General features: G+C 54.7%; 1 protein-coding gene across 1 annotated transcript; it reads right to left on the minus strand.

The window, feature by feature from the left end:
* On the minus strand, positions 1-9,714 carry Tnfaip8l1 (TNF alpha induced protein 8 like 1). The gene is made up of 2 exons (XM_005357862.3): positions 9,698-9,714; positions 1-969 (listed from the first exon to the last, which is right to left on the minus strand). The coding sequence occupies exon 2, from the start codon at positions 962-964 to the stop codon at positions 404-406; it is 561 nt and encodes a 186-aa protein (XP_005357919.1). The 5' UTR covers positions 965-969; positions 9,698-9,714; the 3' UTR covers positions 1-403.
* Between the last annotated feature and the right edge of the window lie 11,134 nt (positions 9,715-20,848).

The raw sequence follows: 20,848 nt of genomic DNA on the forward strand, positions 1-20,848 counted from the left end.
TGTGCTCATCCCCAGCCCACATGGCAGGCTGGGATCCCTTCAACCCTAGACTGGTGCCAGGGCTTGAACTCCATTTCCTAAAGTGAGTCACATTGGGAGGCCCTGAGAGTTAGGAAACGAAAATAAACATTTGGGGGGGGGGCAGGAAGCAGGGCTTGGGGAGTACAATTTTTTACTCCCGAGTCTCCATGACCTTATCTGAAAGAATGACAGTGCCCAACAATGAGATGGTGGAGCACACCGGTGACTCCAGCACTCAGGAGGCAGCAGGAGCAGCATCAGTTCAAGGTCAGCCTCATCAGTAGAGTCTGGGGTCTGGCTGGACTACAAGACAGCTTCTCGGAAGTAGAAAGGAGCAAAGCTGGGATGAACACTGATGTTCTGGAGAGGTCTCCAGGCCAGGTCAGATGCCGCCCTCGTCCAACATCCTTCCAAGGCCATCGCAGATGCGGCCCAGGTGGCTCCGATACGGCTCCACCGGGCTGTACAGCGCGGCCAGGAAGTCACCGTTGGCTAAGTGGCCGAAGACGTGGTTGATGCGGCCGTGGGACTTGGCGGTGAGGTGAGGGCCGGTGGCCTGGTGCAGCAGGTCCCGGCACTCCAGCAGCCCCGCGGCCAGCACGCGCCGGTCGAAGGTGAAGTCCACCTGGTGGAAGCTGAGGGCCGTCATGGCCAGGCTGCGCATGCGGCCCTGGAACCTTCGCAGCTGAGCCAGCTCGTCCCCGTCCAGCTGACCAGCCCGCAGCAGCACGGCCAGCTTCACGGCCACCTTCACCAGGTTCTTCACCACCCTCTGTGCCTCCTTCCGGCTGTGGGTGAACTCCTTGGTGGCCTGGTACAGTTGGTCCAGGATCTCGCTGCTGGTGTCGTCCGCGAACACGGCCACCATGGCCTTAGAGGCCATCTTGCTGAGCACTTTCTTCTGGGCCTGCAGGGCCAGGCTCTTCGTGCTGAAGGTGTCCATGGGCCCTGTGGGATAATAGACACAACATTCAGGTCCCGGGAATGCTTGAGGCTCGGCACCACCCCTACTCGCCAGCTCGCCAGATGAGACTGTTTCTTCACTGGACGTTGAAGACATTTGAGCCGACAAGCGACCAAAGGGACAAGCAGGTGCAAGCAGTTCTAGAATTTTCCCCAACAGAAGTACTCAACACAACTGAGACTTCTCATGCCTCTTACCTAATAAACTCCTGCACACCTCCCAGTACCCAGAGCCCCTGACTCCTCTTGGGTGCTCCCTCTGAGCCACACAGGGCTGGACGGCTGCGATCACCCCCTCCACCCCCGAAACACAGAGGGAAGTCAGGGCCTGACCCCTCTTCTGCTGTGTTCCTGGGGACCCCTGGCCCCTCCGGAAGTGCTGAGGACACACAGAGGCTGTATTGAGACCAGGCCCTTGGGCCTTGGTGGGCCATGCTTCAAGGCCAGGCCAGCAGTGCCCACCCTCCAGCCCACTCACCCTGATTCCCCTACAAAGCCGGCTTTTGTGTGAACCCAGACTCCAGGCAGCCCCCACTCTCACCATCCTCTCCTTGGCCTTAGCGGTCAGAGGCACAAGGATGGCTGGGCAGCTTCCCTGCCCCCAGCGTTCAATACCCCCGCGGTGTACTGGCCAGGGCCCAGACAGGGCTGTTGACACAGGGCGCCCGCCATGTGAACCCATTTCGTCACTTGGGCCAATTTCATTCTGCAAAGAGCACAGCCCTCCTGAGTGGCCCAGGCGGAAAAGAATGCACCATGGTGGGTGGAATCTGTCCTATCAAAGTCCACTCACACAGCAGGAGAGGACGGGCAGTCCCCACTGTGGCCCCACACCTGAAGGCACCGCACACCCCAGACATGGCACACCTGCCTCCCCAGCACTTGGGGGGGGGGCTCAGAAGTTCAAGGCCGGCTTCCTCCAGCAGACCAGGACTGAAGGCCCAAGGGCTGTTTTCTAATTGACACTAGACAACGGGGAATTCTCAGTAACAAAGTCTGGAGTCTCTGTTTGGTTTGGGGGCTGTGTGACTCCAGAGGAGTGCTGACCCTCTCTGGGCCTTGCTTTCCCCATGGACAAAGCCAAATTGAACTCCTTGGCTCAGGAGTGAAGCTGAGAGTGTGGACGGACTTCCGCAAGACTGGCGGGGGCACAGCTGTGGCCTATCCTGGCCATCCCGATTCCTATTGAGCCGCCACCTGGGGCAGCCAGCTGCTGGCCTCCACTTCCTGTTCTGAAACCCATTGTCCTGACCGACCAGGATGTCCCTGTCTTCCTGCATAAGGGGCCTGAGTGTGGCCATGTGAGGCCTTCATGGCAGGGACTTTCCCAGGGATGAGGTGCTGTGGCCTTCGTCCCTGACCCCCTCCCAAGTGCCACAGCAACCAAAGTCTTGAGTTAAAGAGCCCAGGCTACCCTCCAGAACTCGGCCCCACACTCATGCAGTCACTCAACTGCCTCGTGGGTATTTATGGAGCACCAGTTGTATACCCAACACCAGCGCACAGAAGTGCCTTGTTTCTGCCTCCCCAGCACCCCGGTTCTGCCCTCTTCTGGTTATACATGACTTGGGGACCTCTTGTGCCTGGAGTTGACCCCTCCACCCCTTAATTCATTTCTTATGTATTTTCACTTTTTTCCCCCTTTTTCCAGTCAGGGTCTCATATCATACAGTCTGACCTTTGACTCGGTCATAATCCTGCCTCAGCCTCCCGACTATGAGATGACAGGCATGTGTCAACTGTGACTGGCTGGAACCCCAAAATCATCCTGAAGAGGCCTTGTGAACCAGGGTGAGGACAGAAACGTAAGAAACCAATAAACAGGGAGAAAAAAAGCAAAAATTGGGCCTGGGGATGGGAAAAGCTTGGAGCAAGGGCCACAGAAAGGCCAGTTGTCGGCAGCCTTTGGAGCCTCAGGACAGGAGGGACAGGTTGGAGGGAGGGGACAGTAGTGGGAGGTGCATGCGCAAAGGACCCAGGGCAGGGCCACACAGTTCACCACAGGTCACCACAGGTCACCACAGCTCCTCTCCCTGCGGGACAACAGCCTAAGTCCTGGGCCCTGGACTGCATCTTAGTCTTGATGGGTTTTTAAAGTTTTTGTGATGTTTGAGACAAGGTCTCTATGCGTAGCCCAGGCTATCCTGGAACTCAGCTGGGTCCTCCTGCCTCTGCCTCCTGAGTGCTGGGGTTAAAGCTGGCTGCTGCCACTGTCTGCCGACCTTAGACTTCTCATCTGCTGCCAAGCCCTACTTGAGCTTTGTGCTCTGAACCCCATCAGTTCCTGCAGCTCCTGGCACTGCACAACAGCTCCTGATATTCCTCCGAGCGCCAGGCTCCCTGCTGGGGACCTTGGCTTAGGTGGGACCTTCCCTTTGGGTGGGGACAGATGTAGCCTGGTGTCTGGCTCTGAACTCAGAGATCAACCTGGCCCCTGCAACGAGGCCAAGCCACAGGGCCTTTGCATGACTGCGGTGACTTCTGGAAGCCAGAGGCCTTTCTGAGTGTAAAGCTCCAGGCTCAGGAGCACTTCCTTGACCCACTTCCTGGTAGTTCTTTTCCCCCAGTTTTTTGGTTGCTTGTCTTTGGGTTTTGTTTTTTGAATCAGGCTGACCTGATCCTGCCTCCGCCTCCTGAGTGATGGAATGAAAGGTGTGTGCTGCCATGCCTGCTGGACATGGTGCTGGGGGTGGCACAGCTCTGATCTGTGGGTACAGGAGGGAGGGGAGAGGATGGAGGGATGGGAGGCAGGTCTTGGCGGGGAGCACGGGACATACAGCTGGTGCTCAGTAAATGTGTTTGCAGTGATTAATCTATTCCTGAATGCTAAGTGGTCTGTGGAGAACTCTGGAGAGAGAGGTGTGGAAAGACAGGTGGACCCCAGTGACTGGGAGGTTCAAACCAGGGTGACCCACATGTGTCTCCCATACCCATTTCTCCCCTTGGCCCACCCAAGCACAGTCCGGGGAGCCCAAGGTTGGCCTAGAGCACCCACATCACTTCCCAGGTATCTTGGTAGCCTTGGGGCCTTGGGACATCGCTACACCTGGTCAAGTGTCCTCAGAGACTGCCGAGCGAGTAAAGTCTTGCTGTAAACATATGGACCTGAGTTCTCAAGTCCTGACAGAAAAACCAGTGTGGAAAGCTGGGCAATGGTGACACACACCTTTAATTCTGGCACTCTGGAGGCAGAGGAAGGCGGATCTCTATGAATTTGAGGCCAGCCTAGGCTATAGAGGACACTCAGAGAAACCCTGTCTCGGAAAAAAAAAACAAGAGGAAACAAACCCCAGGTGGGATGACCCTGCTGTAAGCCCACAATGGGGATCCTGGCTCACTGGCCCTCAGGGAGCCTCAGAGGACAAGCCGCAACAGCTGGGGGCACCTGGACTCCACTCTCCACAGAGGCACACTGGCAGCCTTGCCAGGATGACCCCTGGAGCCAGAGTGTGCACCATGGAGCCCCCTGGGCCTCACGAAATAGTTCCTGTCACATCAAGTTCTAATGAACAAACAAATGTGATCTGTGCCGTCCTTGTGACATTCGCCCGCAGGTGCCACTCACACCCCAACCTCAGAACCTCCTTGAATGCCCTCTGGCTCCCAGGATGGCAGCCCTGAGGCCAAGCAGTTGGAGAGCAAGTGAGCGTGGTCCCTCCCACCCCAGCAGGAGGATGTCTGTGGAGGCCAGCCTGGGCTACAGAGTGAGTTCCAGGACACCCTGGGCTACACAGCGACATCCCCAAGCCCCAAATGCCGAGACACCCCCCCCTCCTCATGCCTCACCCCTTTCTCAGACCCCCCCGACTAGCTTGCGGCGCCTGACATTCCTCGCTCACCGCCCTGACTTGCTTGTGTAAGTGACGTCTCCTCGCATACCTCACAGGCGATCGATCCTTTGCATACCCAGAGGTGGGTGCAGCTGCATGGGCCCTTGTTCCTGGGCACAGCTGACACCATTTCCCTCCCCAGTCCCCAGGCCCCGTCTCCATGGTGGCCACAGCCGGCCACACAGTAACCAAGCCAAGCTTCTGCAAAGGTCTGAGGATCCTTGTGGGGTCCTTGCAGCCACAGTGGCCACAGGAGACACATGAAGCTGGGGAGCCCCTGTGCCATTTCCAACAGACTCAGGACAAACATGGACACAGACCACACCCAGGCCATGGGGTGTCTACGCTGGCAGTCACTGTGTGTGGTGCTGGGGACTGACGACCTCTACTGTGCACCCAGCCCAGAAGCCAGGCCTGGCCACCAAGCCCCAAGGACACTCCTGTCCCCACCCCTATCATGAGATCACATTTGCCCGCCCTCAGTCCTGGCTTCTCTGTAGGATTCCCGAGTTTCGAACTCAGGTCTTCATGCTTAGACAGCAAACACTTCACGTGCCAGGCCTCTCTCCGCCCTTGCATTTGCTTTTGCTTTTGCTTCTCTCTCCTCACCCCTTGTTTTGTTTTGAGACAGGGTCTCTCTATGTACACCAGGCAGGCTGACCTCAGACTTAGAGAGATTCCCCTGCCTCTGTCCCCCCGAGTGCTGGGATCAAAGGCGTGCACCATCACACCCAACCTGACCTTTGAATCCTTGTTTTGTTTTTGTTTTGGTTTTTCCTGTGTTTTTATTGGGGTTTATCATGGGTGGGAACTGTCACCATCAATCTTAAGAGCTTTATTAAAACTGAAAAGTTTCTGCACCCCGTGAGCCTCTCCACCGAAGCAGCAATCCAATCATACCAAATCAACCCGAAATATAGATACAATGCTCCCGGATGATTTTCCAGCCTCCCAGGGAGGAGACAGAAAAGAAAGACCGGAAAACCACGTGTCTGTTTGGGGGGGGGCAGTTTAAATGCCCTGTGGGAGTGACCTTGAGCATCTCTGAGGGAGGGGTCATCATTTGGCAGGCTTTCTGAGATGTAGTAGGGTTTGGAGAGAGATATGGGAGAGAGGGCTTGGGGTGGAGCTTCCACCAAAATGTTCCAGATTCTTTGGGTATAGATGCCAGGGGCTGGGGTGAAACTTCTCCAGTACAGAAATAGCATCTGCATTCCATAAGGTGCACTTATATTTTTATCTCATATTTAGCCCAGGCTATCCCCTCACTATATAAAGCTGACCTTGAACTCCTGGTCCTCCTGCCTCTGCCTCTCTAGCTCGGCTGACAGAGGGTGCCACCACCTGACAACTTTACTTATGATCTGGTTTGCATTCTGTCAACATGGCAGTGGATAAGGGTGCTTGCCACCAAGTCCGACAGCCTGAGTTCGATCTCTGAGACCTACACCGTGGTAAGAGAATCCACTCCCATGAATTATCATCTGACCTCCAACCCATGCGCCCTGGCTTACACACACACTGTAAATAAATGTAATAAATAATAAATACAACACGATTTACTTAGCTGGAAGCGCTCACTCCTTGACTTTTAATCTGGGCTTAACAACCAGATGGCAGAATTCCCAAAACCCAGCAGCAGCTCTCGTAAGACCGACGCTGCCGCCCGCCCCTGGGCAGCCCCCGGTCTCATGAATTCTTTATGTCCCACACGCAGCTCATCAATAATTGATGTCACCAAGCCCGCCATTCTCTTTCTCCGCCCTCGCTGACTGCCCCAGGGTGGCTGGGACGAGGCCCCATGTCACCCAGGCCCCCCAGTCTATCCCGAAGCATTGTCACCTGTTGGGGACTCCACCTGCAAACAGCACCCTTAGCATCAGGCCTGGGAGGAGGAAGCTTCCCTGGTGGGGAAGACACTGGGGGTTCTCAAACAGGGTCCCCACAATGATGCCACCCCAAGAATGGGTAGGGGAGACCTGAGAGGCAAGACATGTCCTGAAGAAATGGGGGTTGAGGGCCAGCAACGTGGCTCAGCAGGTAAAGGTGCTTTCTGTCAAGTCAGACAACCTGAGTTTGAGCCCAGGACCCACTCAGTGAAGGACAGCCATTTGTCTACTCCACATGCACAAAAAAGAATAAATTAATATACTTTCAAGAGACTGTTACAGGCCGGGCGATGGTGGCGCACGCCTTTAATCCCAGCACTCGGGAGGCAGAGGCAGGTGGATCTCTGTGAGTTCGAGACCAGCCTGGTCTACAGAGCTAGTTCCAGGACAGGCTCCAAAGCCACAGAGAAACCCTGTCTCGAAAAACCAAAAAAAAAAAAAAAAAAAAAAAAAAAAAAAAAAAAAAAAAAAAAAAAAGAGACTGTCACAGAGCCACAGGGGCATGGACCCCTGCTTCAGCTTCCACACAGGGACAGGGCTTCTTTAGGGTCAGAGTTTGAGATAAGGACTCACTCTGTAGGCCAAGCTAGCTTCAGATTTACCGCAATCCTCACGCCTCGGCCTCCACTCAGGGTTTTAACCAGGGAAATATGACAGTGTGTGCATTCGTCCCCAGACTGTACCAGCTCCCTCCATTTCCCAAGGCTCCCAGCTTCCATGCAGCTTCCTCTCACCCTCGCCAGGATTCCCGAAATGCCAGAGGCTCCCACCTCCCTCACTGTTGGGGCCCAAGTCCTGAGAATCCTGCCTCCCTCTCCCTCTGCTGCAGCCACGGGCCTCCTCCATGCTCCTCCCAGCTCCTTATCTTATGGTTACAGTTATTTCTCAGGACAGGGTCCAGCTCCAACTGTGAGGCAGAGGAGGGTGGGCACTGGACCAGCTTGGATACTGCTGTGTTCTGGTGCCACGAGGCACCATACTTAACCTCTCCTCGGTTTTCAGGAACTGTTTGTCAAGTGACTAAGTAACCTCTCATGGTCATGACAAAAGGAGAAACTGAGGAAGGGGCCTGGGAGCTGACAGATATTCTCAGAGCAACACCGAGTCAGGAGTGGGATATGAGTCCAGCCCCTAAGGAGCTCATCTCACACAGGGTCACTCTAAAATCGGAGGGGCCTATTGACTCAGTCTGAGAATCTTCCAGAAGCTGTGTTCCCCATCAGCCCTTCCATGGTGCCTTTGGGGAGGATTGTGGAAGCCCCCAGCCTGCAGAGCACCCTCTGGAGGGTCCCAGATGGGTAAACAGAGGCTTGGGAACTCAAAGCAACCACCTGGTGGGACAATGCAGAATTTCTGGGGAGAGTGGACTCACCAAATCCCTAGATCAAAGTTCACCCTCCTCAAGTCTCCAGGGAGTCCTGGGTGGCACCAGACTCAGCAAGTGGCATGCACCCCTGTGGCCATGACGATTTGGCCTTGAAGTAGGCTGAATTCCCTCATACTGAATCAATATACTAAATCATTAAATCGGTAATCATTTCATACTGAATCAGTATACTAAATCATTAAATCGGTAATCATTGTGGGCTGGGTCCTCACTTGCCCAGTGGTCAGAGGGTAAACTGAACACAAGCGTCCCGTGTCCCTGTCCCCTCAGGATCCAGCCCTGGCCCAGCACAGGTGTTCGGTGCCAATGTTCTTTGTTCTGTGATAGTCCCCACGGCCCCGCCCCATCCCTCCCAGTCACCCACGTCCTAGGTGCGGCCCAGACCAGGAACTTGTTATGTTTCAAAATTGGCGCCTGTGTTGCTCGGCTGTGGCTGTAGCAGGTATGAGCAAAGGTCCCGAGACTGGATGGTCCGTGTGGGGAAGGGGCAGCCACTCTCAAATCCCAGGATGGGAAAACAGGAAGTTTGGCACACAAAGCCCACATTCCTGTTTTTCTTTGTTTGTTGTTATCACAAGGTCTCACTTCACAGTCATGACTAGCCTGAAACTCACTGTGCAGGCCTGGCCTCAAACTCACAGACATTCACCTGCCTCTGTTCCAAGAGCTAGGACGAAAGCCACGCACCCCAAACCTTGGTTCATGTGGCCGTGGGGCTGGTACCCAGGGCCTCCTGCTCAGTAGAACACTCCACCCACCAGGCCACACGCCAGTCTCCACTTGGTTTTAGATGTGGCCTCCCTGTGTAGCCCACCTTGGCTCTGCCTCCGTGGGTTTTGTCTTTGCTTTAATCCTCCCAGAAGCCTTTAGTCCCAGGGAGTCATGAAACAACTATCTCAAGTCACAGACAGGGAAACTGAGGCTTATAATTAAGTTACTTGTTCAGGGAAGTCAGGTTTGTGTGAGCCATGTTCTGACCCCTAGGCAGGCTTCCAGAGGCTCCGCAGCCTGGAGCGGGGGAAGTGTCTCAGGAGCCTGCATACAGTTTGGCCCTCACCCTGTCCTGCTCCAGACTGGCCGCTCAAAAAGGTAAAAAGCCACATTCAGGTTCCCTCTGTCTACACATCCCTGGTCAACCACAGGCTACTTTCTGAGCCTCAGTTTACCCTCCAGGCTACCACTGGAAGAGCCAGGAGGTTACAGACCTGGGTCAAGTCACCTGCCAATTATATGACGGGGATTGCTCCAGTTCCCAGCTGGTAAAACAGAGTCCCAGGGCTCAGGGCAACGGGAAGCTCCTAGTCTGGATGACGGGGGTTCAGGTGGGGTCCCTGTACCAGCCTGAGCCACAGTGGGGTCTGGCCGGCCACCGCCGGGAATACCCAGGCCGTTCTGGAGTCGGGCTGCACACCTGTACAGGGCGAGGTCCACCATGTCCCCTTGAGAAGGGATACTAGGACCATTACAGCAGCCCACAACAGCCTGCTCACACAGCCAGGCACAGGTATAGAGGGAAACTGAGGCCGGGATGCACCTAGGACAGTTTGGGGATAAGAGGGGACAGCAAGGACCCAGGATGGACGGGTGCGGGGACCCGGATCGCTCACCTGCTTCTCAGGATCCGTCTGGCTGTCACTTTTGTGCAGGCGCCTCTGTGGGGCGGGAACCGCTGGTCGACCGACCCGAGCTGGCTGCTGGGCAGGGGCCACGCCCCCTGGTATAGACACGCCCCCGCACAGAACAAGCCACGCCCCTGCAGACTCTCACTGGCTCAGCGAATAGGAGCGCACGGGCGGTGTACGAAGGGGCCAGTGGCAGCAGGGCAGGCCTCGGCCGCGGAGGTGGGGGGCGTGGCGGGGGCGTGGCCTGTGGCTGGGGGATTCCTCCGGAATAGCGCAGCAGCAGCAGCAGCACCGGACACCGGACGCCGAGGCGAGGGCGGCGCAGGGGAGTTCCGGGGGGGGGGGGGGGGGGGGGGGGGGTGAGAGGAAGGAGACTCAGGCAGAGAAAAATGGGGTACGTGTGCACCCAGCCAGAGATCCTACCGGACACAGCATAGAGACGCGCTCCCGCGAGGCACCAAAAAACACATGGACCCTTCCGGGCTGGTCTCAGTTTACCCACTGAGTAGTTAGGATGCCACCTGGGACCCCAGTGACAAATGAAGCCCGACATTTGTCTTGGGACATCTTTGGGATTCACGAGTCTAGTGAAGAACCCCCTTCGGTGGGTGTCGCTGGGGTAAGGGGGACACTCCAATAGTCTCGCTCCTGGTAGCCTCCCTGGAGGACACAGCTGTGAGTCCTGGGAACTCAACCTGGGAGTGGCTCCCACACCCTCATCACCTCCCACCCTCCCCCCAAATCCGCATCCCCCGTCTGCACTTCCTGTGCCTGGACGGCCCAGTCAGCACTGGAAAGGTCTCAGCGCCATCGCCCTCTCCAGGAAGCCTCGTAGATGCTTGCTGTCTGCATCCTGACCTCCCCTGGCACGGGCCTTAAGACCCAAAAATAAATCCAGTCTTTATATTATGAGAGATAGAAACCGAGGTCCAGAGAGGGCAAGCGACTTGCCTGGAGCAGCACTGACCCAAGTGCCCCCCCCCTGATTTCAGATTGTCTGTGCTCTCCAATGTGTGGGGCCAAGAACTTGTTTTCAGTAGCCATCCAGGCTCTGCAGGGGGCTGTACAGGGACGTCGAGCATCGTTCACCGCCTTCACTCACTCCCTGTCGGGAGCTCCCACTGTGCGGCAGCCACAGACAACCCCAAATACGCTCAGTGTACCCAGTAGAGACCACTGCTCAGATTTTCTTTTCTTTCTTTCCTTTTTCTCTTTCTTTCTTCCTTTCTTTCTTTCTTTCTTTCTTTCTTTCTTTCTTTCTTTCTTTCTTTCTTTCTTTCTTTCTTTCTTATTCTTGCGAGACATGGTTTCTCTGTAGCTTTGGAGCCTGTCCTGGAACTAGCTCTGTAGACCAGGCTGGCCTCGAACTCACGGAGATCCGCCTGTCTCTGCCTTCCGGGTGCTGTGATTAAAGGCGTGTTCCATCCACTACAGCCCAGCTTGCTCTAGATTTTCATAGCCCAGACCTCCAAGTACTAACCAGGGCAGCTAGTGCGGGGGTGGTCATTGAAGCAGTTTTTTTGGCACCTGGTTGCCAGAGAGCCGTGATTTAGCAAGTCTCAGTCTGGAAAACCCACAGACAGTCTGGGTGTGACGGAAGTCGGGCTCAAACCCGGCTGTGTTGGCTGGGGGTGTGGCTCAAGTGGAGCAAATGAGGCGCTGGGGCATGGTCAGAGGTGGAGTCCCCACCTCGAATCCCCAAGTGAAGGGCGGAGGGTATTGGCGGCTCAGGGGTGGAGTGTCTGCCCAGTGTGCAAGAACCCCCAGGTCCATATCCAGTTTAGTAACCATCATCATCATCATCATCATCATCATCATCATCATCTTACAAATCGTCCATGAGGATGAGGACGCCCCTGGGGGGAGGTGTAAAATGGCGACAGCCTTCAGGAAACAGTTTGAAATTTCTTAAGTTTACGGAAGATCACTATGGCCGCCAGGCATTCCCCACGTAGGTACATTCAGGTAGGAAACACAGATTCTGGTGTGTGTGTACGGCAGTTTTAATTCAATTATTCACAGGAGCCAAAGGATGGAGGCAACGTTAGTGTCCCTCAGTCAGAGGTAGATGAGCTGTGCTCCACGTGTAGAAGGGACGTTATTCAGACACCTGCTCTACCACGGATGATACTCACCGACTTGAGCCAGACACAGAAGGACACTCCCCGTAGGGTTCCACTCCCAGGAGTTCGGGGTTCCTTGCTGTAATCAGAGCCACAGAGCCAGGAAATAGGGTGGTGGGCGCAGTTGACTGGGAAGAGGATGGAATTAGTGTTGAATGGGGACGGAGCTTCAGAGCGCAGAGATAGAAAGTTGGGAATTCAGAAGGGATCCGGGCTCAGCTTGGAACGGGGAGCATATAGATGAAAAGATTAGCTCAGGAGGAGGGGGTCCACCATAGCTCGGAGCTGCACGCCAGGATATCTCTCCTGGGTCCTGGTCCCGGGTCAGGGCTGCAGAGATTCCAGCCGCCCGGCAGGAGGCGCGCTCTGCACACGTCCCGGAGCTCCCGGCACCAGGGTGGGCGGGGCCTGCACGGGGAAGAAGGGTCGCGAGCCAAGTGTCTCGAGACGCCACACCAGCAGCTCCCCAGCATCCCGACAGGCCGCCTTGCACCCCTCCTGGCTGTGTGACCCCGATCGAGCGACCCCTTTCCCTGAACCTCTCCTGGGGCTTGAGAGATGAGACAGAGCGGGGACGAGGTTGGGACAGCATGTGAGGCAGGGGCTCGGTCGGCACTGCCCGCTAAGGTCCCCCTATGTTGGGATGCTACACTGGGGTGTAGTCCCTGGTTCTCAGAACTCCCTCACTCCTCAGCCTGTCTGGCTCTGCGAGTGACACCCACACAGCAGGATCCATCTGTCTCCAGGCACTAGGGACGACCTACAAAGGAGGGGTGGGGAGCAAGAGGGGAACCTTGATGGGGTCTCCTACTGTGGGCCTGATCAGCGGGTTCCCGGTACACTGCACGGGGCTCCTGTTCCCTCCCTAGGGTCTCGGGTGAGGCTGTCTTCCCTGCTGGCCGCACCACCAGCCTGCAGGAGTGCAGCCACCAGTCCGCGGGCTGCGTGTGGGAGGAGATGGCTGACAGTAAAATGACAGGTGTGAGCAGAAAGTGGGGTGTACATGTCTGAGGGTGCTATCCAGGCTTCTATCTCTGAGGGTGCTGACTCCCTACCACCTTGGACTGGACAAGATCAAGGGCCGCGATTCCTGAGACTTTTCAAATAGGGCAGGAATGGGCTCAGTGGACAGTGAGGGCAGGGCATGCACAGGCCCTGGGTTCCAACCCCAGCGCCTGTCATCAGGCTCTGGGGAGGTGGAGGCAGGAGTTCAACGTCTTCAATATATAGCGAAGTGGTAGCTAACCTGGGCTACGTGAGATCCCATCTCAAAAATAAAATAAAATAAAATAAAACAAAAAAATGAATAAAATAAAACAATCAAAATTGTCACCTTTGTGTGTATCTCCCTCCCTCCCGCCTTCCCTCCCTCCCTCATCCCTCCTTCCTTCCTTCTTTGACAGGGTCTCTGTAGTCCGGACTGGCCTCACACTTGCTGTGTAGCTGAGGATGACCTTGAACTCCTGCTTCAATTCTCCAGTGCTGAGATGGGAGTTATCACACCACCTCACCCGTTATACCCCATTCATCCTGTGACTTCAACCCCATATAGTGTCAAATTCATCATCCCCCTGTCTCAGCTTCTGGAATCAGTCTGTAGGGGACACAGCTTGACCACTCTCCTATGTCCCTGTTGGTTTGGCACACAGTAGGCGCTCACTAAATGCTTCTCAGCCAGTCAAATGGGGTTTCCGTCCAGAATGAGCCAGCAGGCGGGACCACAGCACCCACCACATCCCTCACTCCTGCATCCCCCCGCCCTCTCCTAATCTGGGTACCAGGGTCACTGTCACCGTGTACTCAGAGGTCCTGGGTGTCACTGTGAGGACCCAGATGAAGCCTGGGTCCTGTGTTTACTCCTGGATCTCAGCAGGCATAAAGAAAGGAAGCTGTGTGCAAGCTGCAGTCATAGGTGACATCTCCAGGGCTGCTGCTGGCCTCATCTTCTCACCTCAGCGATGTGTGTGTAAACAACAGGGCAACCTGATAAGGGGGTCATCCAGCGGCCCCACACTGCTCAGAATCTGGGGCAATAAACATTAGCTAATGTTTGGCCTTGGTGCCTGTGTGGCCTGAGGAGTCTCGCTGTGATGGTATCCACCCAGCCAGTATGGAGAACGAGCCCAGAGATGGCGTTTGCCTCCTCTGAGATGCACACAGGCAGGGCTGGGTCTACCCTGTGCACACCTACGTTCAGCTCATCCACTGCAGGCTCACCTCCTCCTCACTCAAGCAAACAGCACTGGGAGGAGAGGGCAGGAGGGTGCTGCTGTGAGTTCAAGGCCAGCCAGTTCCAGGACAGCCAGAGCGATGTAGAGCCTGTCCCAAAACAAAACCCAAGTCTTCCTTGCAGCCCACCAGGCCCCCCCCGCCTGCCTCTCCCACTTCCCCTGCACCAGGCTTTGCCCTGCTCCAGGACTGTCCTTGTGGGCTGTGCCCTCTGTCTGCCCCAGGGCCTTTGTACATGCCTGCTGTTCCCTGTGCCTGCAGCACTGGTCCCTCATTGAGGAAGGAGCAGGAAACTACTGCCCAAGCTGCGGAGGGTGTGTGTGGGGATGGGGGGGGAGGGCACTGTCTTCTCAGTGGTTTGCCTGGGAGAAAACCTTGTCTGACCTCCTGGGTTTAAGTCACGCAGAATTCTTTTTTGCCAGGCCTCAGTTTCCCCTCTGCAAAGCAGATAACCTTTCTCAAATGCCTATCACCATTTCAAAGGTCAAATCAGTGAATACTTTGGGAGTTGGGCTGGGTTTCTTAGACCACAATAGGTCCTGGGTGCTGTCCCCAGCACCAGATAAACCAGGTGTAGAAGTGTACACCTGTCACCCCAGCACTTGGGAGTCAGAGGTAAGAGGGTTTAAGGACGTCCAGGGCTACATAGTGAGTCCCAGGACTCTGTTCAAGTGACCACACCCTGGGCCCTCACTGGGGGATTCTAGGCGGGGCTCCACCCTGACCACACCCCAGGCCCTCACTGGGGGATTCTAGGAGGGACTCCACCCCTGACCACGCCCCCAGCCCCTTGGGCCATTATCAGGGTGGGATCAGGGAGGTCTTTCTGGAGAAGGGCTCAGTTCTGAGGTTCTGAAGGGCTTGGCTCTGACCATGTGTTAACTGTTCGCTAGGCATGGGAGTAAGGACGCCCTCGGGAGGTGACGATCTGGGACATAGATGTTCCTAACCCAGTGTCCAGACCGTGGAAGTCCACTGAGACTCACCATGCTGAGTGGCACACCTGTCCGGCCAGGCAGCAAGGACAATGTTAGTGATGTCAGTGACTATCTCACCGAATCATGTAATCAATGGTTCCAGCCACTCACGCCCCTCCCCCCAGCTTTGCTGTGACAAGGGACAGGCTTTGGGAGCTGCTAAAAGTCTACACGTGAATGCCCCAGGTCCTGTCACCTCTGAGCCCGAATGCCACCCTCTGGCCTCCCGGAGGGAAGAGATACCTGGTTTTTCCCCCTATTTCACCAAGGGTGCGGCTGTGAGCCTCAGCAGCTCTCCGCCACTCTCTGTTTTTTAAATATAACTCTGCACATGGAGTCTGCACTGGGGGAAGAGAAGTTATAAAAACACAATTCTATTCTGCATCTCAGGCAGTGGGGAGAGGAGCTGGGAAGGTGGTGACAATGGGGGTGGAAGGGGCGACGGGATGGAGGTGGGGATCAGCCCAGGACCACCCCGGCACTCTGTCTCCCTGCCCTGCCTCTGATAGCTCTGTCCCCATGCAGCTGGCACCAGGGTGGGCCTTCATCCTGAGTCGGAGTCCCTCCCAGTCTTTGCCGTCCATCTTGTCTTAAATCCTGAGGAAATCCTTGAGGAAAGAGTCCCTAGAGTTGGGCGGAATGTGTCGCCCTACACCAAGACACTGAACACACGCTCCCCATTCTCCTCTCCAGGGTCCTCAGCCTCCTGGACCCCGTCTCAGTTGCAGTGATTTTTGCAGAGACCCCAGGAGGTGGGGACTCTTAGAGCCTTCTAGCTTCTGCCTGCATCCTGCCTAGAAGCTGCCACTTTCGAGGATGTTTGACCCTCTGTGGAGTGAGGAGCTGAGGCTACAGACAGCCTGACTACCCAGGGACAGATGTGTGGAGAACTGTGCTCTGGGGAACACTATGCTGCCATTGCATATGAAAGGGGGATTTTGGCAAAATTGTTTCTTGGTAAAGATGTAATGTAAAGAATCTGATGATTCTGTCCATTTGTCACGGCTCCTCCTTCAATCAGGGGCTCCCCTGAAGCCCAACGTCTGTACGTTTGACCCTCCATACCCACAGCTGCCGGACAAGCCACTCTAGTGGGTCTGTAAGTCTCTCTCTAGCTGATCTCCTCTCCCCCATCATCATTTTCCCTCACTCAGATGACTCATTCCATTTCAACCTGCACCCAGATTCCCACTGCTCCCCCCAAGTGATCCACGCCCCGTTACCTGATAGAGCGGAAGGCGGCTGAAACGCTCTGCCCTCTGGCTTGGCAGCCTGGTGAGGCTCCATCTCTCGCCAGCTCCCCTGTTCCACCTCCAGCCACTCCAGCTTCCGCCTCCTAGGGCAAGATGGAGCCTGGCCTGTGGGAGAAGCAGGCAGGCTGACCTGTGGCCGGTGTTGAAAGAGGAGAGCAGGGTCTGATCCCTGCAGGGGGTGGGGGAGAGTTTGCTTTTGACATTTTTGTTTTGCTTTGTTTGTTTGTTTTTTGAGTTTTTTAGACAGGGTTTCTCTGTGTAGCCCTGGCTGTGCTAGAACTCATGCTGTAGACCAGACTGGCCTTGAACTCAGAGATCCACCTGCCTCTGCCTCTCTTTGGCCAGACCCAGCTTCCCTGCTCTGGCCCCCACATACCACCTCTTGGGAAGGATTTTGCGGCTTCTCACTTCCAACCTCCCAGGCAGAGACCTTTATCTCTCAGAGCTCATCAGCTCCGACTTTGGTTCCCGAAGACTGACTACATAAATCCCTCCAATGACCAGGCCCCCATGTGCGATCCCTGTGTGAAATCACCGCTCACATCTGATGGCCTGTGGCCTACCCAGGTTTCCTGTGGCTGCCTTTCCTGCCCACCCAGTGGCCTTGCGAGGTCTATGTCTTAGATGTGGCCACAGAGAAACAGGCTGGCAGCAAGTTTAGGTCTGAGACTCTCAAGCAGTCAACCCTGGGGACTCAGACACTGGAGGAGTGCTATTTCAGGGTGCAGGAATCATGTACCGTACATCCAAGAGAAACAGTGTGCCCTGGGTTTTAACATCTGAATGCAGCTTGCTTGTCTCAGCTCAAACGTGTGTGGAGGTCTCAACTCCACGTCTGGGATGATCCAGCTTGGACCAGCCAGATGGTGACGATGCCAGTTATCAAAAGATCTCACAGTACAGCCTAGAATCTGTACCCCCCTGGCACCCTCTGAGGATCCTGGGTGACACCGTCTATCTTTGTGACAGATGAATGGCTTGTCATTTTGTGACATCTGCGAGTGTCATTTGCACAGAAAGGAAATGGTCATAGATTTGTGTGGTCTCAAGATTGAACTCAGACCCTCCTGAATGCATGGCCACCAAGTGAGCCACGTGTCTGGTCCCTTCTCCAGAGGGCCCACCCCTATGCTTCTTCCCCAACCGGTTGCTGCCCAGATATCAAACCACAGCCCTGGTCACTCACAGAGGAAACTTGGAACGCTTCTGTCCCCGCCATCTGTCACTGGAAGCCTGGAGGGACAGAGCTGGATAAGACTGGCCAGGACTGCTATGCTGCATACAGTTGGTGCTCAGTACATGCTTCTGAGCCCTGATGCTGCAGAGGGCAGGCAGCACTGGCCTGGCCTCACAGGCAGTCGAAGGTGCTGCACCCCAGGCGCTGCCCTCACCTCTTCCTGGCAGCTTTTTCCTCAGACACCAGGACCAGCACTAATTGATTGCCCAGGCCCAGGGGACTCTGTGCCTGAGGTCAGTAGCTGGCCCCTGGCCAGTACAAGTGTGGGAGGGGAGCAGTCTTCAGGAATGGAAACCTGGCTCAGAGATAATTGCCAGGCAGCCTTACCGCCCCATTCACCGTAGGGACTGGGTCTCCTTAGAAGCCTCCTTGCAAATCAAGACTACCTGCCTGGCTGGCCACACACACACACATGCATGTATGCACATGCACTCACAGAGCCCACAGGTCCATGTGGACAGGCCAAGACTCAGTGTGGCTAGATGCACTGTGTCTCAGTTTCCCCATCTGTAAAATTCCTGGGATCATAAGACAGGCAACAGATCTGTTGTCAACAGATCACATATATGAGGTGGGGCTCCATCCTGACCACGCCCCCAGCCCATCACTGGGGGATTCTAGGCTGGGCTCCATCCTGACCATGCCCCCAGTCCCTCACTGGGGGATTCTAAGCAGGGGCTCCACCCAGACCACTTACTTTTTCCTTTTTTTTTTTAAAGATTTATTTATTTATTATGTATACAACATTCCTTCCTGCACACCAGAAGGGGGCACCAGATCTCATCACAGATGTCTGTGGGCCATCATGTGGTTGCTGGGAATTGAACTCAGGACCTCTGGAAGAGCAGTCAGTGCTCTTAACCACTGAGCCATCTCGCCAGCCCCCACTTACTTTTTCTGATTCTGTAGCTCTTGGCTTGGAGTTGAGCAGAGAAGGCCAGTACAGCTGATCTGGGGAGCTCTAAGTTCATGAGAGTCCCTGCCTCCCAAAATAAGATGGAAAAATAAAAATAATGATTCTTTTTTTCACACGAGGTCTTAGTATGTAGACCAGGCTGACAAGAAACATACTGAGCTCCACCTGCCCCTGCATCCTGAGTGCTGGAACTTAAATTCTTTTTTAAAAAGAGGAATGGCAGCTGGGCGGTGGTGGCGCACGCCTTTAATCCCAGCACTCGGGAGGCAGAGGCAGAGGCAGGTGGATCTCTGTGAGTTCGAGACCAGCCTGGTCTACAGAGCTAGTTCCAGAACAGGCTCCAAAGCCACAGAGAAACCCTGTCTCGAAAAAGCAAAAAAAAAAAAAAAGAGGAATGGCAGCTGGGCGGTGGTGGTGCATGCCCTTAACTCCAGCACTTGGAGGCAGAGGCAGGCGTAACTCTGAGTTCCAGGCCAGCCTGGTCTACAGAGTGAGTTCCAAGACAGCTAGAGCCACATAGAGAAACCCTGTCTCGAAAAACTTAAAAAAGAAAAATAGAAAGAGGAATGGCTGGAGAGACGGCTCAATGGTTAAGAGCAGTGGCTGCTCCTGCAGAGGACCTGACTTCAGTTCCTGCGCCCACAACAGGTAGTTCACACTGCCTGTAACTCCAGCTCCAGGCCTCAGTGTGTACCTGTACACATGTGTGCTCACATGCATGTATGCAGGCACACACACATATAAGCACAGGCACACATAAATATAAATATAAAGTGAAGGTGCTTATGTGTTGAGGAACACACCTGGTAAGAATGTCTGGATGCCACCTACACATGTACACACATGTGCAAACATACACATGTACACACATGCACAAGCATAAAGTGTACACACATGTGCAAACATACAGTTTATACATATGTGCAAACATACACATGTACACACATGCACAAGCATAAAGTGTACACACATGTGCAAACACAGTTTATACATATGTGCAAACATACACATGCACACACATGCACAAGCATACACATGTACACACGTGCAAACATAGACATGTACACACATGCGCAAACATACAGTGTACAAGCCGGGCGGTGGCGGCGCACGCCTTTAATCCCAGCACTCGGGAGGCAGAGGCAGGCAGATCTCTGTGAGTTCGATACCAGCCTGGTCTACAAAAGTTAGTTCCAGGACAGGAACCAAAAGCTACGGAGAAACCCTGTCTCGAAAAATCAAAAAAAAAAAAGTATATTTATAAGCCTAAGTCTCAGGAGTGAGCACAGTATTTGGGAACTTTCTTCTTTCTTTAAAAGTCTTCTATCAGTCCTGGATCATCCGCAGTGGCCACGCCCAGGAATCAACTTCGTGTGTAAGAGCTAAGTTACATGTCCACACCGGCTGTCTAATTTCTGATCTCAATGGCTTTCTGTTGACGTAGTAAACATCATGACTAAAGTGTGAGCAGGAAAGGGTTTATTTCCCCTTACAGCTCTGCAGTCACACCAGTTGTCACTGACGGAAGTCAGGACAGGAACTCACAGGGCAGGAACCTGGAGGAGGGAGCCCGTGCAGACGCTGGCTTGCTCCCCTTGGCTTGTTCAGCCTGCTTTCTTTTAGAACCCAGGACCAGCAGCCCAGGGATGGCACCACCCACAATAGCTAGACCCTCCCTGTCAATCATCAATCAAGAAATTGCTACATAAGCCAATCAGCTGGAAGCATTCACTTCATTGATGTCCCCCATTTCCTACATGACTTTGACTTGTAGCAGGTTGACCAGATAAACAAACGTCTACCAAGCATGGGCTCCCCCATCTCCTGTTTCTAGAATCCACTTGAATGAGGTTCATAGGCTGATCCAGGGAAATGGCCCTTACCATCTGAGTCCATTGCAGAAGTCACTTGGGGTTGTCTCTGCACAGTAAACACACCTTAGCAGCATCCACCGCAGGCCAATGCATACTGATCCCCACCATGTCCTAGAGGCCCTGACTTGCAAGTTTCAGCCAAGCGGAGAGAGTTCGCATCTCCTGTGAACTCAGTCAGGTCCCTGAGCCAGGGTGGCACTGGGGAGATAGATTTAAGATGAGCACTCGTTGAAAGAGAAGCTACTGGGGGCTGTGGGGGACTCTGCTCAAGGCCCAATACAGACAGCTTTGTCTGGAAGAAACCATCACCATGAGGGCAGTATGTGGGGGCTGTACCAGCTTCAGGGAACCTCCTGAGACACTGCACCAAATTAAATGCACCCTACACGGAATGGAAACCAACACAGTGAAATACCCTTACATGAAAACACAAAAAGATAGCCGGGCGGTGGTGGCGCATGCCTTTAATCCCAGCACTCGGGAGGCAGAGACAGGCGGATCTCTGTGAGTTCGAGACCAGCCTGGTC

This window comes from Microtus ochrogaster, chromosome 22 (genome assembly GCF_000317375.1).
Source record: "Microtus ochrogaster isolate Prairie Vole_2 chromosome 22, MicOch1.0, whole genome shotgun sequence".
In the NCBI taxonomy this organism is placed as follows: domain Eukaryota; kingdom Metazoa; phylum Chordata; class Mammalia; order Rodentia; family Cricetidae; genus Microtus; species Microtus ochrogaster.

Bases quoted from the DNA above. Each gene is read 5' to 3' on its own strand.
- Tnfaip8l1 (XM_005357862.3), bottom strand. From the start codon at position 964: ATGGACACCTTCAGCACGAAGAGCCTGGCCCTGCAGGCCCAGAAGAAA.